General features: G+C 46.2%; 1 protein-coding gene across 10 annotated transcripts in view; it reads right to left on the bottom strand.

Moving 5' to 3' along the window:
- The window catches only part of TNIK (TRAF2 and NCK interacting kinase), a 405,478-nt gene that overhangs the window by 83,310 nt on the left and 305,931 nt on the right, over positions 1-16,237 (bottom strand). For all 10 annotated transcript variants that reach the window (XR_007135784.1, XR_007135793.1, XM_047786473.1 and 7 more), the window contains one exon: positions 13,162-13,366. Coding sequence is in view for 8 of the 10 variants with exons in the window: in XM_047786473.1 (XP_047642429.1) it covers positions 13,162-13,366 (205 nt within the window). In the remaining 2 variants the exon portion in view is untranslated. The remainder of the gene's footprint in view (positions 1-13,161; positions 13,367-16,237) is intronic.

Genomic DNA, 16,237 nt, shown 5'->3' on the forward strand with positions numbered 1-16,237 from the left:
CCCAGGTGAGTATACAGGTTTTCAATGATCTCAGAAAGCTTGCCGGAGAAATGGGTCTACTCTTATCTGGACAGCATGAATATTGGCTCATTCAAGTCTGCCTCTTTCCTTAGCTGCTAAGACTCTCAGAGTCAGGCTGCCCCTGCCACCCCTCCCCTCCCAGCATGCAGATGCCATGCTGCACAAGTGTCCTATGACCTGACACTACCCTGGCTTCATCTTGCTTTTCTCTTCAATTTTTAGTTCCTTCTACTTTATTTTTATCATTTATTTTTACTTTTGGTTTCTGTATTAATCTTTGCAAGCCACCTTAAGGCTTCCTGGAATGAAGAAAAGTCATAAAGAAGAGTATATACAGGGAGTTCCCATTGTGGCTCAGTGCTTAACGAATCTGACTAGGAACCTCGAGGTTGAGGTTCGATCCCTGGCCTTGCTCAGTGGGTTAAGGATCCTGCGTTGCCATGAGCTGTGGTGTAGGTCGCAGATGCGGCTTGGATCCTGAGTTGCTGTGGCTCTGGTGTAGGCCCGTGGCTACAGCTCCAATTAGACCCCTAGCCTGGGAACCTCCATATGCCACAGGAGTGGCCCTAGAAATGGAAAAAAGACAAAAAAAAAAAAAAAAGAGAGAGAGAGAGAGAGTATATACAGGTAAACAATGAAAACCTTATCTTGGCCCTCCAAGTCTTTTGAAACCTCAAAATCATCCTTGGAAAAATCAAAATGGAGATAAATGAAAAATTGTAGACTGGTAATTTGGTTCTTTAAACATATGAAGATACCACGTCATTTTCCCAGCAGTGGAGATCAATTCGCTCTGATACTTCCATGGTCTCTCATGGAGGGTGGGTTAAACCGAGCTACAGTCCCATGTATAGATCTGGCCGGGACTTACAGGGAAACAGAACCCAATCTCCTTTCTAATCTAAAAGTCTGTACCATGGCCCAGAGCAAACACAGCTAGGTACAGCTCACTTGTCATTCTAAGGATACAGATCTTTTGGGAAAAAAGCACAAGATTGTAATCTGCGTTGAAGGGTGGGTTTTTGTTGTTTTCTTTTTTTAACCAAAAAAGTATCTCATCATAGATTATTCTAATTGGAGCCTGCTGGGTGAGATAAATGTCATTTTCTTTATTTCCCTTGTTTAAAGACTTTCAGAAAGGTTCAATGCTTTGTCAATGGCCACAGGACAAGTTGGGGGAAATCCTGGAAGGAATAGTACCATTATATCAGGTGCTGTCTCTGTCTGCCAGGTGATTTACAGGCTTCAGTTTATTTAATTACAAAATGTGACTCTAGAGTTTATTGCTATCATTCTCATTTTATAGATAAGCAACTTGAAGCTGAGAGAAATTAAATTTTATATTGTTCCGTGTCACACAAAACAGTGGAGCTGATCATCAAGCCCAGGTTGGTCTGACTTCACCTCTTCCACTCTACGCCCACTAGCTCCCAGTCCCTAGTATCTGGCTGAATATTCTATCAATCAGAGGTGTGTCCAGTCCAGATAGGATACTAGGCTGCTTTGTACTACTTACCTGGTGTCTAGGTTGAATTTGAGTTTGGTTCTACTATCCGGTAGAATGAGGGGAAACAAGGTGAGATGCCATAGCGTAAAGGTTTTGGGCCCTTCTATCTATTACATACACATTGTGTTTCCCATTATACAGACTCAAAAGTAACATTCACATTTGAGAATTAATACCGCTCAGCTGCAAGCTGATATGCCACCGGGGGGAAGAGAGGAGGTGTGAGAGGCCACGGGACTTGGGGGAAAGAACAGTGGATCGGAAGAAGCAAGTCTAGATTTGCCATTGATACAAATAGTATGGACCACACAGTCTCAGTAAATACGTAATGAATGAGTGAATGTTGTATGGCCTTGAATGAGCCCCTTAACCCAAACCTTCAACCAGGGGGTAGATGAGGTGATCTTACACCTCATTCAAGAGTCAAAGCAAGAGTAGGCTACATTGCAAAGCAAAAATCGACTAACAATTCAAAATGAGCAGTCAGGCGAAGCAGAATTCTGGCCTGTTCTTGGAGATCTTGGCTTCTTTTCATCCTGGGTGACCTTCTGGATGTGGTGAGAGGGGACCCCACTGACTGTGGGAGACCAGAGCCGGCCTCCGGGGGACAGCAGAGCAGCTAGTGTAGAATCCAATCAGGCTCCTTGGGATGTGCCTCAAACCATCCCCTCAACACAGGGGCTCTCTGTTCAAAGACACCCGAAATGAAAGGCCCCAGTGCTGTCTTTTGAATCAACTGCACTGCACACATGCCCCCTCACTTAAACAGAACTACTCTGTAGAAGCTTGGCAAGAGCAGTACTTGGGATGAGAGGCATTCATGCTTCTGGGTATTCCATTACCCAATTTAACATCTGTAAAGATTTCACTTTTGGAAAGACTATTGCACATAAACCACTGCAGGGCAAGGGCCTGCTTCTTTGCAACTGACCCTGGGATTCCAAGTCTTTGTTTATAGGAAGACGTGAGACTGACAGTGAAGCAGTCTGGCACCTCTGACTTCACTACACAACAGAGTAATCAGAATCACAAAAAAGAATAATAATCATTCACGTTAAGAACAAACAGCTGTATAGTGTCTCCTGTGACGCTAGGCACTGTCCCAAGCCCTTCACTCATGGGAACTCATTTCTTTCTCACCTCAAGGTACATACTACCATCACTGTCTCTATCTGACAGATAAGGAAACCGAGGCATGCACAGGCCAATATCTTGCCCAAGTTTACTCAGTTGATAAGTGCAAAGCCAGAATCTACTTTGCATCTGGCTCTTGCCATGGTGCCACTATGGATCTGAACGACATCTATGGTTGAGACACTGATGAGCACAAAGTGAAGGATGCTGTGTTAATGCTTTTTCAAGTGGCTGTTTTCTCATCTATTTTCACTTTGTTACCTGTCTTTTCCGCAAAGAAACAGTAATCAGAGAATCACTGAGAAAACTAGATCAGCTAGATGTAACTCATTCGTTTCCTTACACTCCTACTTTACTCTATTAAAGATAAACCATCGGGAGCTCCCACCATGGTGCAGTGGGTTAAGAATTGGACTGCAATGACTTGGGTCACTATGAAGGAGCAGGTTCGATCCTAAGCTGGGCATGGTGGGTTAAGGGATCTGGTGTTGCCAAAGCTGTGACTTGGATTCAATTCCTGGCCCAGAAACTTTATATGCCATGAGGGTGGACACACACACACACACACACACACACACACACACACACAAAGAATGGCTGCATGGACATCCTGAGTACCTATGACTCTGTGGGTTAGTGTAAAAGACAAGTGCAGATGTAACTCGGATTCCTTCTGGTATCACTCTGAAGACATAATATGAGACTCTCATATTGAGTCCTATGAAAACAAGCCCTTTGTAAACCAGTTTATTAATACAATGTCTGCAGAGAGGGCCCCTCTGGCATATCTGGGATAGTAGAGCAGATGCTAAATTATATCATAGGTAGAAAGACTGCAGGAACTGGTTCCATTTGGGCAAGAACACTATCACTGCCTTCACACATTTCTGGGGCTTTATGTGAAAGGCATTTTAGGTTTACTTGACATAATCTGTATTAATGCAGGGATATCACAAAGACGTGAATCAATAACAGGATACATTTTCTAACAGTAGTTGTTCAGAAATAGAATAGGCTGCCTCAAGCCTTTAAAAATATATGAAGAGATAATATGTTAAACAGGTTAAATGACTGAGGAGTATTGACACAGGGATTCTTGCCCTGAGAGAAGAATTGGTTTAGATCACTTTTGAGGTCCCTTATGTTCCCCAGCCTCTATGATTCTATAAAACTGCTCGCCAACTGAAGAAAACAAGAGTGAAATGAAAATGATTAGATTTAAATGTCATGTGAAATAATACTTTCTATGAAATAATACTTTCTGTGAAACTATTTTGTTGTCATAGTTCTAAGCTTGGGAATAGCTAAGAATAATGACTGTGGAACACAAGAGAGGCAGACTGGATGTAATAAAAGAGATTCCACGAAGACTCTGGACAATGGTCAGAATGGAATGGAATGGAAGGTGGTCACAATGCCTCCTCCTCACTGTCACTTATAAGCAACCCTTAAGCTGCCCTAGATACACCAAGGGCCAGAAACTGCCTAACACTGTTTTGTTTGTTTTTTTCCCCCCAGTATGAAATGCTATAAATATAAAATATAAGCACATCCTTTCCATGGATTCCCTGCAAGTGGAGGAAGGGATCTGAGCAAAAGGATTTCAAGTATCAGTAGCCTTTTAAGCGGCAGTGCAGGAATTTCAGCCCAACTTTCAGCTGTGGGCAGAGAACCCTTCCCATCACAGGACCCAGGTGACCAAGCAGACAAAGCCAGGTAAGTTAGAACAGAGAACCCTGCCAGGATCCACTGGGAAGCAAGGGTCCATACATTCGTGCAAACCACGTATCCTCCTGAAGCATAGGCGTGAATTACACGCATGCACGAGGCAGACCCCATCAGAGGCCGTGGGTGGCTCCTCCCCAGATAGTCAGCATCCACTGCCAACCTGGCTTCCAGCTGTTTCATAATTTCTGTTCAGTTATTGAAATAATAGAGCAAACGTCCAGCTAGAAAGTATTCAATCTTCGTGCCGATGCTAACAGCATCCAGGAAGAAAGGGCTGCTCTGCCTCTGACCAGCTGCTGCTGCTCACAGGACTCATTACGATGCCTATAGTTAATGATTAAGTGAATTAAAGGCCGTGTCTCAGCAGTGCTGGTGAATTAACACTCCAGGCCCTGAAATGGGAGGGTTAGGCTTGCTCACAGCGCTTTCTTCCAGCTGAGGGCCTGGGAGTGTGGCCTGTGGGCGGGAAGGCTGCATTGCCTTCTCCTGCTCAGGCCGCCCGCAGCTGTGAGCGGTCACCAGGAAAGGGATGACTCAGAGCAGCACCAGCAGGCGGACGGTGGGAAGAAAAAAATTTTCCCATTATGGGCAATTTTTTTTCCTGATTAGTTAGGTAACTGCTCAGTGCCAGGTACTGTTCTAAGTGCTTTGTAGGTAGTGATTCACTTAATCCTTGAAACAGTTACTATCCCATTTTATAAATGAGCAAACAGAGGCAGAGGGAAGTCATATTTTGCCCAAGATCACAAAGGTAGTAAGCGGTAGAGCCAGGATTCAAACCCAGGCAGTCTCTTGCTGTATTCGGGACTGCTCTGTCTCTGCCTTCCTGGTGAAGGGGCCTCTCCCAAGGCACTGTGTCCTCGCCACCCACTGGCTGACCAGACATGACAAAGTCTTTGCCTTCTTATGGGTTTTGTTGGGGTACTGGTAGCAGGTGAGGCTTGGTGCATCTGCTGTGGCAACGATGGGATCATAATTACACAGCATGGAAAGGGACAGCAAGAAATATTGACGAGACAACCCACCAAAAAGCAGTTTCTCCAGGGGAAGGGCCTCTAAGCTTGGCTGGGAAGAGAAGACCTTCCAAGGGGCAGCTGGTCCGACAAGATGAGGTGCATCCAGAAGGATGGAGAATGGGCTGCCTCCTTGCGCTGGAGGCTGGGACCTGTGGCTATGTTAACGGCAGATGAGACCCCAGCAAGACAAACAAGAGGGGCACTCTTAGAGAAGAGCCCTCAAAGAGGGATGGAGAAGTAAACAGGGATGGTACCTTAGAGAATTAAAGCAGGTAGGCAAGGGGAAATGCTACCTATATAGAAAACCCTTAATATAAACAAAACACCCAACAAGTCTGAAATCACCAGTTGCAAAATACCAGTAAAATATTCACGCAACTCTCTCAATCGGTGCTTGTGTCAGGCATGGTGCAAGCCTTCTGTACCTCTGATTCCCTTTACCTCACAACAATCCTGCCAAGCAAATATCATCTTGATTTGTGTATCTAAGGAAGCTGAGACTCAGGGAGGACAAGTGATTTGCCCAAGGCCACACAACTAGAATTAAACCTTGGCCTCCACAACTTCAAAGCCGATGTACTTTGCTCCTACTCTCACCTGTTAGCCAGCCATTTAAAAACTACTGATATTTTTTTTCTCTTAATGACCTAACCAAATTCCCACTAGTATTATAACAAATATTCTTCCCAAAGCATGAATAAAAGTTTATCTATCCATACATTTATTTTAATAAATTCATGAAGGTTTCACTGCCACACATACAAGAGTAAACGTTTGGAAATTATACCTTTGACTTCAGCCAAAGGCACCCACGTCAATAATACTAACAACTGACATTTATTGAGTGTGTATTAAGTGCTGGTGCTATGCTAAGGCTTTCTAGGAATTGACTCCTTTAATCCTTACAATATCCTGGGGAGGCAAATGCTATGGTTATTTCTAGTTTTACAGGTGAGGAAACTGAGGCACAGTAAAGTTAAAAAGGAAAAAAGAAAGACAGTGTTAATCAAAACGCTCATCTCAACAGAATTTCCCCAAAAGTTCTGTTGCTTTCTGACTTTTTTTTTTTTTTGGCTACTCAAGGCACATGGGCATATGGAGTTCCTAGGACAGGGATCAGATTCAACTTGTAGTTGCAACTTATGCTGCAGTTGCGGCAATGCTGCATCTTAACCCACTGTGCTGGGCCAGGGTGTCTCAGCGCTCTAGAGATGCCACCGATCCTGTTGCACCACAGCAGAAACTCTTGCTCACTGACTCTTAAAGAGATATGCAGCTTCTCCTGGTCCTCTCCTCCCCATTTTTGCTCTAAAAGCATCTGGGAGAAACCACTTAGGTCCCAAGGAGTAACCTTACCCACCAGTGGTCTTTCTGGGTCTGGGCTCCAGCCGGTGTGGCTTCTGTGCGTCAAAGGGAATGTCGATCACATTGAGTGAAAGGGAATGCTGAGATGACATGAGCAAAGCTGCCCACAACGGATGCACATGTAATTATGAAAAGTCATCCATGTCTAACTTGGATTTGACAAGTCCTTCAAGAGCGAGATCTATCTAGCTCCTGGTGTTGGACAAAGCCACGCCTTTCATATCCATTTCCCTGGTTAATCCTCAGAATTACTTTGGTGGTGGGAACTAGCTTTGTTAAGACACCTCCCAGTAAAGGTCAAGAAGTGGGGCTCTGGGGAGACCAGGGAGCTACTTGGGCAAGTGGGTGGTGCATGGTGGCCCCTAAATCCAGACCTCTTGACTTCCAAGTCGATGCAGGTTGCGTCTCTCCCTCCAAAGCAGAGAGGAAATGAGACATTTCTAAAGAACTATCTTTTTTTCTTTTTCTTTTCTTTTCTTTTTTTTTGTCTTTTTGCCTTTTCTAGGACTGCTCCTGCGGCATATGGAGGTTCCCAGGCTAGGGATCTAATCGGAGCTGCAGCCACCGGCCTACGCCAGAGCCACAGCAATGTGGGATCCGAGCCACGTCTGCGACCTACACCACAGCTCATGGCAACGCCAGATCCTTAATCCACTGAGCAAGGCAAGGGATCGAACCCTCAACCTCATGGTTCCTAGTTGGATTCGTTAACCACTGGGCCATGACAGGAACTCCCCAATGACTACCTTTTAAATATCCTCTTTGTCACTGAAATGAAAGGGTGCTGTTAGTTTCCTTAACCTTTGGGCAGCATTCTGCAGAGCTGGCCCTGTGACTCCATCCTCTGCTGGAATACTCACTCAACCCTCTCTGCAACAACATCAAACTCACTTGCTGTCCCTCCCACATCCTTAGTAGGCTTCTCTGCTCGCTTTCCTCTCCTGCTCTAATTTTCAAAGAGTCTAGTTCCCGGACTCTTCCCTAAATGTACATGTCCATGACCATAAACCAGTCATTCCTATTCCCCTCCCCCACCCTCCTCTCTTGACCCCTCCTCTATGGTTCTTTCTAATATAATCCAACTGTAACCTTGGCATCACCACTGGCCACCTCATATGGATCTTAAATTACATCCTAAACTGACCTTATCCTCCTGCTCCCAAACCTGGTCCTCCACCTTCACCTTGATGCTCCAGTCTGATGTCGGGGAATCTTCTGTGACCACCTGCTCTCCACCATTGAAGATGTCTGATCAACCACCACATCCTGTACATATTTCAACCATGCCCACCTTCCCCAATCCCCACCCAACCACCATCCCTCTAAAGCACCACCCTCTCTGGCCTGGACTAAGTGGTGTCTAGTCCACTCTGGCTTCCTTCCATCACTTTCTCTGCAGCAGCCAAAGTTTCATTTAAAAAACACAGATCTGATCATATCCCCTGGATTGAAGCATGCTAATGACTTCTCACTATTCTTAGTACAAAATCTGAAATTCCTGAGCCAGGCTTACAAAGCCCTGCAACACTGTGCTGTGGCTTTCTTGCCTAGCATCCCTGCGGGGCCCTCTCACTTTCTTCAGCTGCATGCTGACCCTCAGCCCTCCAAGCCAGGTGAGGTTCCCACCATTCTTTTCCACACTAGCAGTCTAGCAATGACCATGAATGGTTATTTGGGTGGTCATTTGCCTAAAGGCTGTTTCCCTCTCATCTTCACAAGGGCAGACCATTCCCAACGCCCAGCATAGTTGCCTGCATAGTGGAGCTATGTTCACTAAATCTGTCACGTGACTGCCTGTAGGGATAGGAAAAAGTTTTAATTTTATTGTATACTTAAAAACAAAAAACAAACAAACAAACAAAAAAACCCTTGAGTTGAGCCCAGTGTCCTTGAAAGACCTTGTCACCTGCAGTAAAAAAAATTAGAGGCTCATGGGAAGTTTTAGACTCAAGGTTCCCATTCTGTTCATCAGTGCTCCACTACAGCTGGCCAGTAAGATATTTAAACAATTTTTTTTCAAGTGACAGAATGAAAGCATGTAATCTCTTTCAGTTAGAGCTGATTGTTTTTACAATTGGATAACATTACAACGGACGTGAGGGCATCCAGTGAAATCTAGGTGGCTTAAAGAGCTGAACACAATTCTCCAAAGAATAAAATTTACTACCATGGGACAGAATGGTATTCCTGGGATCAATGTGATTCACTTCTGTGACTTCGAGATACTCTGCCCAGAATGAAGATACAGAAGGCACTCAGGAAGTTGAAATACATATGTTAACCACTAATATTACTTCAAAACTCTTGAGCAGAATCAAGCCATCACCACAAATCTGCTGCCCAAGGACAATCTGCAAAGATGACCAGAGTAGGCACCTCAACACCTCAAGGTCCTGACTCCTGGACCCTAACTCTGTGATGAAGGGTAAAACAAGCTGTGTATTGTCCAGGCCAAGTGACAGAAATGTGTTGAACTGAGTAAAAACAGAAGAAGCCCTCTTGGCACTTTCTTCTACTGATGGACCCATTCACTTGCTGGGTTTAATCAGATTCCTAGAACTTGGTTATAAATTGTACTTTATCATTGGTCAAAAGCAGAGTCATGTACCTACCATTTAATTGGCCTGAAACCACGTCCTTTTCATGAAGCTGATAAAAGACTCCATTCAGTGTACAGTGAGAGTCCTTCTAAGAATATACACATACTGATTTAGCAAAACCACATGGTTACCTATAAATAGCAAAGGACAGGCAGGGATTCCTTAGAAATCTCTGGTAGGAGGTGACATCTGAGATCACTGAGGAAGTTGAAGCCAACACGGTCCCGTGTCACCACAACGGTGTCTGAAGGGCCTTTATTTGGACAAAGGAATGGATTTCCCAGGATGCCAGCACAAGGCCACCCGACCCATAATAAAGTGAAATTCACAAGCCTAACACTGGGATTTAACTGCTTCTGTGTGACAACGTAGTGCAAATTCCTACTGGGGACAAGAAACACAGGTCACCGTAGGCCAGGGCAACAGATATGGATGGAATGCAGCAAGAGAAGGAGGTGGGAGAGGAGTCCCCAGCGAGGACAGACATTACTTAGGGGTTCAGAACTTACAGCCATCTGAGTATTTTTTCCCCTCTATTAAGCAATAAGGGTAAGATAAAGGATCAAAGATAAAGCCAGTATAATCTCTGATGCCCTGTGGCCATAGCATTCCCACTTCTTGTGAAAAGCCAGGGCATGTGCACACCAGTGCATAGTGCAAAGTGTCTCCGTGCCACCTTCCATGTGCCCACGGGGACATAGAGGGTGCACCTCTCTGGACTCTCCTGCCCCACTCAGTCTGAGCTCTGACTTATGTCTAACAGAGGGACTCCTGAAAATGCTGCAAAAGAACAGACACAAGGAGGCCTTGGCAGAAGGTCTGACTGGGTCCTGAGAGCCAGAATCCAGCTCTAACATGAGTACCTGCTGGGCGTGGCTTCTTTGACCTTGCTCAGAAATCCTTAAATTCTCAGCCTTAAAAGATATCAGAAGCAGAGGCCAGGGAAGATGCTGGAAAAGCATGCTGATTCTTGCTTACCAGGGGAGAGGCAGCAGAGACTCAGTGACAGTGGCTGGGTTCTGGAGTCCAATCCCCTAGATTTGAAATCTGGTTTTCTCTAAAGCTATGTGACATTTAGCAAGCTGTTAACCTCTCTGAGACTCAGTTGCTTTATCTTTAGACTGGGGAGTTTTGTGAGGATTCAATGAGACAATTCACATGAAGTACTGAACAGAGTACCTGTTTAATGGTTAAGTGCTTCCTAACTGTCAGAAATTGTTATTCTAGCAATTTGATGAAAAAAAAAATCATGTTTAAGTAAATCACACCAGGTATGTGGGGAAGAAAATCTAAAAAATAAAAGAAAACAATACAATGCATCCTCTGCTTTCGTACCAATTGAGAGTTTAGGTTCAAAGGTCAAACATTCTTGTGTTAAAATTAAAAAAGAAAAAGAAGGAAATGCGTATAAATGTGTGTGTACGTATATGTGTGTCTGTGCCGAGGTACATGTGTACATGTTTGCATTCTCAGCAGGTTAAATGTTTTCTGGGATGACAGTGGGGATTTTCTAGGATTACATGGTACATGCCTTCAGCCTGAAACTAAATGCAGCAAATCATGAAAGAAGGAGCCCATTAGCCACACAGGGGAAAGGCAAACGGTCAAGATTTCCAGGGTGTGATGCTCCAGTGAGGTGAGGGCCTTGGGAAATGCTCTCAGAAGGAATAAACCACAGGCCAGAAAAGAAGCAGGAAAGGCAGGATTCAGGGCAGAGCCTGAGAGGGGAGAGAGGTTTGATCAGAAGTCGAAAGGAATAAGCTTTGCATCCAAACAGCAGAGGCCCTTGGTCCTCCAGAGACTGAAGGAAACGGTGCAGCACTTGGCTGGGGGCTGCACAAGAGGCTGCAGCCGGCCCAGTGGGCAGAAGGAGATGATATCCAGGCACAGCTGCAAAGAGCTATCTGAGAATTTCTACTTGTGCCCAGGAGAGTAACTGGAGGTGATGCAGGCGCCTCCACTTCTACACTTCGTACTTCACTTCTGAGAGCTGGCTAATTTCCACCCACACCTCCCATCACCCTGCCTTTGCTTGCTCCTTTGAAGGCTTCTGCCTGCAGCCCTTCAGTGCTCCTATCTACTCCAGCGGATTTCTGAGAACAGACGACGGCAGGTGAACCTCAAACCTTTCATGTGCTGAGCATCTGTCACACGGACAACATCCTAGACTTAGATTGGAAAGCGCTTCCTTTGCCTACTGCTGTCTGCAGATGTTTACAAGGTTCACAGTTCAAGGCTCTGATTACACACCTACACGTACTGCCTGCCTCAGGGCCCACACGGACACAGAGCAAGGAGACCTGGGTGCAAATCTCAGCTTTGTACTTAATGGCTCTGCCACATGGGACCAATTACTTCCATTCCCTGAACCTCAGTTTCCTTTTGTTAAATGGGGATTTGTGTACTCTGCAGGAGAGATAATGGATATGTACAAAGAGATGATAATAGGTGAGATCCTGGGTATAAGCCAAGCACCCCCGCTACCTGGCACACTAAAGTCACTCAATAATTGTAACTGTTGGGTATTATTGTTGCTGGTCTGCATTCCAGGGACATAATGAGGTTGATGGGATTTATGGCAAAAACTGGAATGGAGGCCCTCACTGATTTAAACTGGGAAGGCTGGACGTGGATATACCATTTAAAAAGCAATCTGCTCCTGGAGTCTGCAATTCACCACCCTCTAGTTGCAGTGGCCACTTGACAAAGCAAGTGAATTGCTGTAAACTGTTAATGGGGAGCAAGATGGTGTTTGGGAAAAAAATTACTATCCTATTACTGTGCAGTTAGTGAAACTTTCATCTGCCATCCAACTTCCCCAACAGCCAAGGTCTCTCAGCTTCCTGTCTAGAGGCTTTGATTTATCTAGCAGAGGAGAGAGGCCCCAGACCAAAGTTCTGGGAGGGAGGCTTTAATAAACATCTGTAAGACCCCATGGGTGAGAGCCTGGCCCCAGGACATGCCATGCAGGAAAGCATGGCTGGCGGCATGGGTTCCCACACAGATGACAGTAGGCCTATTGAAGGCAAGTCTTGCCCACAAGCTACAGGTCGGCCCCGGGCTTTGAGGCCTGTGTGGAAGGACTTGTGAAATACTTTCTCCAGTGTTCAGAAGAGTAGCAATGGAGTAGCAACAGACCAGCCCTGCTTTTCCACATTTGACATTTCACTTCTCTGCCTATTCACTGTGATCTAGCTAACACCTATATTTCACCTCTCAATCACAGACTTGTCCATTCATATATTAGTTCATTCATTCCACGAATATTTAGGAGGCATCTATTGTGTGACGGGCATTGTTTTAGATACTAGGTACATGATGTAGAGATACGTAAGGGATAAAAGAGACAAAAATCCATTGTCCTCGGGGAGTTTGCATTCTAGTGGGGAGAGACAGACATATGAAAGAACATATAGATTACATGTGGTGGTGACAAGAGCTCTGTGAAAAAAATAAAGCTGGGAAGGGCGACAGGACCAGCTAGAGGGAGGGGCTGTGATTTTAAGAGAGGGGGTCAAGGAGGCCTCAGTGAGAAGGAGATACCTGGGCAAGACTAGAAGGGGTTGAGACCTTCACCGGATTTTCTGATGTGACCACACCAAGGTCACAGCACCTCCAGCAAGGGAAGTGTCCTGCTTGTAAGAGCATTTGGCAGCATCCTCCTTTGCAGTTCAGGTATGTGTGCCTGCCCGGAACAGGCAGTGCCCTGACTTCACCGGTGGGACCTGGGGACACGATGGACACCTAAGAAGGGACCCAAGCCACAAGATGAGGCCAGGCTGGCCCTCACCTCTTCCAGCCGCCGCCGCTGCTCCTTCTGCTCCTCAATGCGCTTCTGGCGCTCGGCCAGCAGCTGCCGCTTGTGCTCCTCGTTCTCCCGCTGCTGCTGCTCCAGCTGCTGTCGCCGGAGTGCCTCGGACCGCTCCTTGTTGGCCAGCTGGAGCCTCAGGAAGTCCCGGCGCAGCGTCGACTCCCCAGGCAGGTTCAGGATGGAGCTGTGAGCAGGAGAGACACATCACGGGCGGCACAGGGTTGGGGGCGGAGGGGCTGCCCAGGGTCCCAAAAGAGCAGAGCTGGGCCTCACTCACCTGCGGGGGAAGTGGCCACGGAGCTCAGGCGCGGGCTCTCAGACCCTCTGTTAACGCCACTGCTCCTCCGCCCCCCACCCAAAAGACAGTCCAGGTAAGAGAGGTACGTCCAGTCTCCCTGCAGTGTGACTACTGCACGCATATGCTGTCTTCATCCGCACAAGGATGCCACATTCCTGGAGTCTTCCTCTCTTAGCGCCACCGTCCACACTGCTCCCTCACTCTCTGTTTCTAAAAGCTTTAGTGAGTCCGCAAGCCCCCAGCCCCATTCAGGCTTGTTTTCACATTCAAGAAAGGTAAGGACTAAGCCAGCAATAAAATGGACAAATAAAATGGACAATGGGGAGCAGTGAGGGAGCCTGCTCTACTTAGATGGGTACATCATGCTCACCCATACCACCTCCTTGAACCACTCACAGTTACAGGCTGCTCAGTTTTGCATAGTAGCCCAGCAAGGAGATGGGAAATGGTTCCTACTGGTTCTTTTAATCTTTCGGGTAGCTTCCACTTGAAATAAATCCATTAAATAATTACTGAGCACCTGCTATGTGGCAGGCACTGGAATAGGCTCTAGGAGATACAGAAATAGGTAAATAAGTTCTCTCTCTAGTTAGTTTCTTGTGGAGGAACAAGGCAAATTATTATAAATAGCATAATTTCAGATATTCATAGGCTCCACAGAAGACAGACAAGTATAATAGTTTCAGAGTGACAGGGTCAGGGCGCTGGGGTGAGGGTGCTGGGGTGAGGATGAAGGGCTCTCTGCTTTAGCTGGGGTGACCAGGGAAGACCTCTCTGAAAAGGTGACAGTGGAGCTGAGCACCAAATGATGAAGAGGCAGTCACATGAAGAGGTAGGGAGGGTCCTTCCAGGCAGAAGGGAAGGCACGTTTAGAGGCCTGCTGTGAGGACGGGACCTTTTAGGGGTGGCCTTTTAGAGGGACAGAACCCAAACCAGTCTTCCCAGAGTAAACAAGAGGACGTCAGAGGAAGGATAAAGAGGTTAATACAAGTGGCGGTAGATGCCACTCATGGAAAGCTTATTAGCAGAAGAGTATCAAGACCAGATTGGTTTGGCTGCCTAATAGATGATATTCTGCAGGGGTTACACGGGCAAGTAAGGACCCTACTTGGTCAGATACCGCAGTGGCTTTGGGGTGGAGGCTTTAACCAGGTAGGAATGGTGGGGATGGAGGCTGGGAGAAGCATTTTGGGACAGAGTTAATGACACCTGTTGATGGATCTAATGTGTGAAATGAGGGATGACCTGCAGGCTTTTCCTTGGCATCTGGGCTGGGATGGTGAGGCAAACTGGGGATGACAGGGGAGGAGCAAGTGTGGTGGCTGACAAGGCGATCATTCTGTCTTGGAGAGGGGGTGGCATGCTGTGTGAGATACTGCCATGACATGGCAGTGGACAGTGCTTAGATCCTACTAACAAGCCTCATTTAAAACTACTGCTTTTGTGTAGAATGCTAAACGCCCCCCAGACAACAGGGGTGACCTACTCTGGGCAAAGGCAGCCAGGCTTTGGGAACCCAACTTCACAGGTGCATGAGGATGCTCCGTTAATTAATATTAACTGATGTTTCATCAATCTCAGGCCACCTGAGCTGTCTTAGTGACTCAATCATTAATTCGGTGTGTGACCTGGTTGCCACCATTGGGCTGTTACCTCATTTCTAAAGTGACATAACCACTGTCCCTTTCTACTTTTCAGGATTTCAGTAAGATTAATTAGATGTGTCCATAAAATAGGACTTGGAACATAATCTTCAATGTGATATAATGAAACGTTACAATTATAGAAGTGTTAGAGGATGGCCAGGTCACCCACTGTGTGACACCCAACAGGTGGTTTAGCAAGTGTTATCTAAGACAAGGTTCTCAGCTCCACAGAGAGTAGTCAGACAGGCTAACGTGCCTGTCTGGGGGAGCTTTGGAACAAGAGTGTACAACTTCTATAAAAGCAGGGCATTGGGTCCTCTGCTTGATAAGAATGTTCATTTTCCATGTCACTACTTGGCAGGCAGCATCCTTATGCAGCTAAACTGGGGGCGGCCAACATGTGAAGTATCCAGATGGAAGGAAAGAATTCTCTTGTCTTTGACCTTGAAAATTCCTAGAGCAGCTGAAGAAAGAAAAACTAATGGCCCTGTAAGCTCAGTCCTGTCCTCTTCCAGAAGTTTTAGCAATACTCCAGCTTGGTAGGGCTGAGTTAGCTTAGAAATAGAACACACTGGCTCACGCTAGCAGCCGTGGCTGAGCTGGCCCCTTTCCTGGCTCGGAATCTGCCCTAGTGGTATAGGAACTGCTCCTTCTTGAGTACTGGGAGCGCTCCTTAGATGGCTAGAGGATGGGGACTGTATACCCCAGTGACCCTTCTGCTTTGTGCATTTTCCCCAATAAATTTCAGTTCACATGCACAATGCATCGCCATGGCGTGCTTGCCTTCAGCAAACTGGCACCAGCTGATTTCTCTTACAAGAGAGAATTCCTGGCTATGTGAGCACACTGGCATTAATTATGTATAAACACAGACCAGGAGAAAGTCAGAATCAAAGTCAAGTGAAATTCAAAATGCAGGGATAATGCTAATAAAGCAGCACTTGATTCTGGGGCCCAACATGTGACAACAGGACCAGTCATGGAAGTTTCTATTTAGGGGTCACCTCTGGAGTATAATTCAATTTCCTGGAAACAGTCTCCCACCTTGGATTAGGTGGTGGTGAAACTATCAAGGCATGTGACGACGAAGGCAGTGACTGCCGAAATGTCT

The sequence above is a fragment of the Phacochoerus africanus genome, chromosome 1 (genome assembly GCF_016906955.1).
Source record: "Phacochoerus africanus isolate WHEZ1 chromosome 1, ROS_Pafr_v1, whole genome shotgun sequence".
Taxonomy (NCBI): Eukaryota; Metazoa; Chordata; class Mammalia; order Artiodactyla; family Suidae; genus Phacochoerus; species Phacochoerus africanus.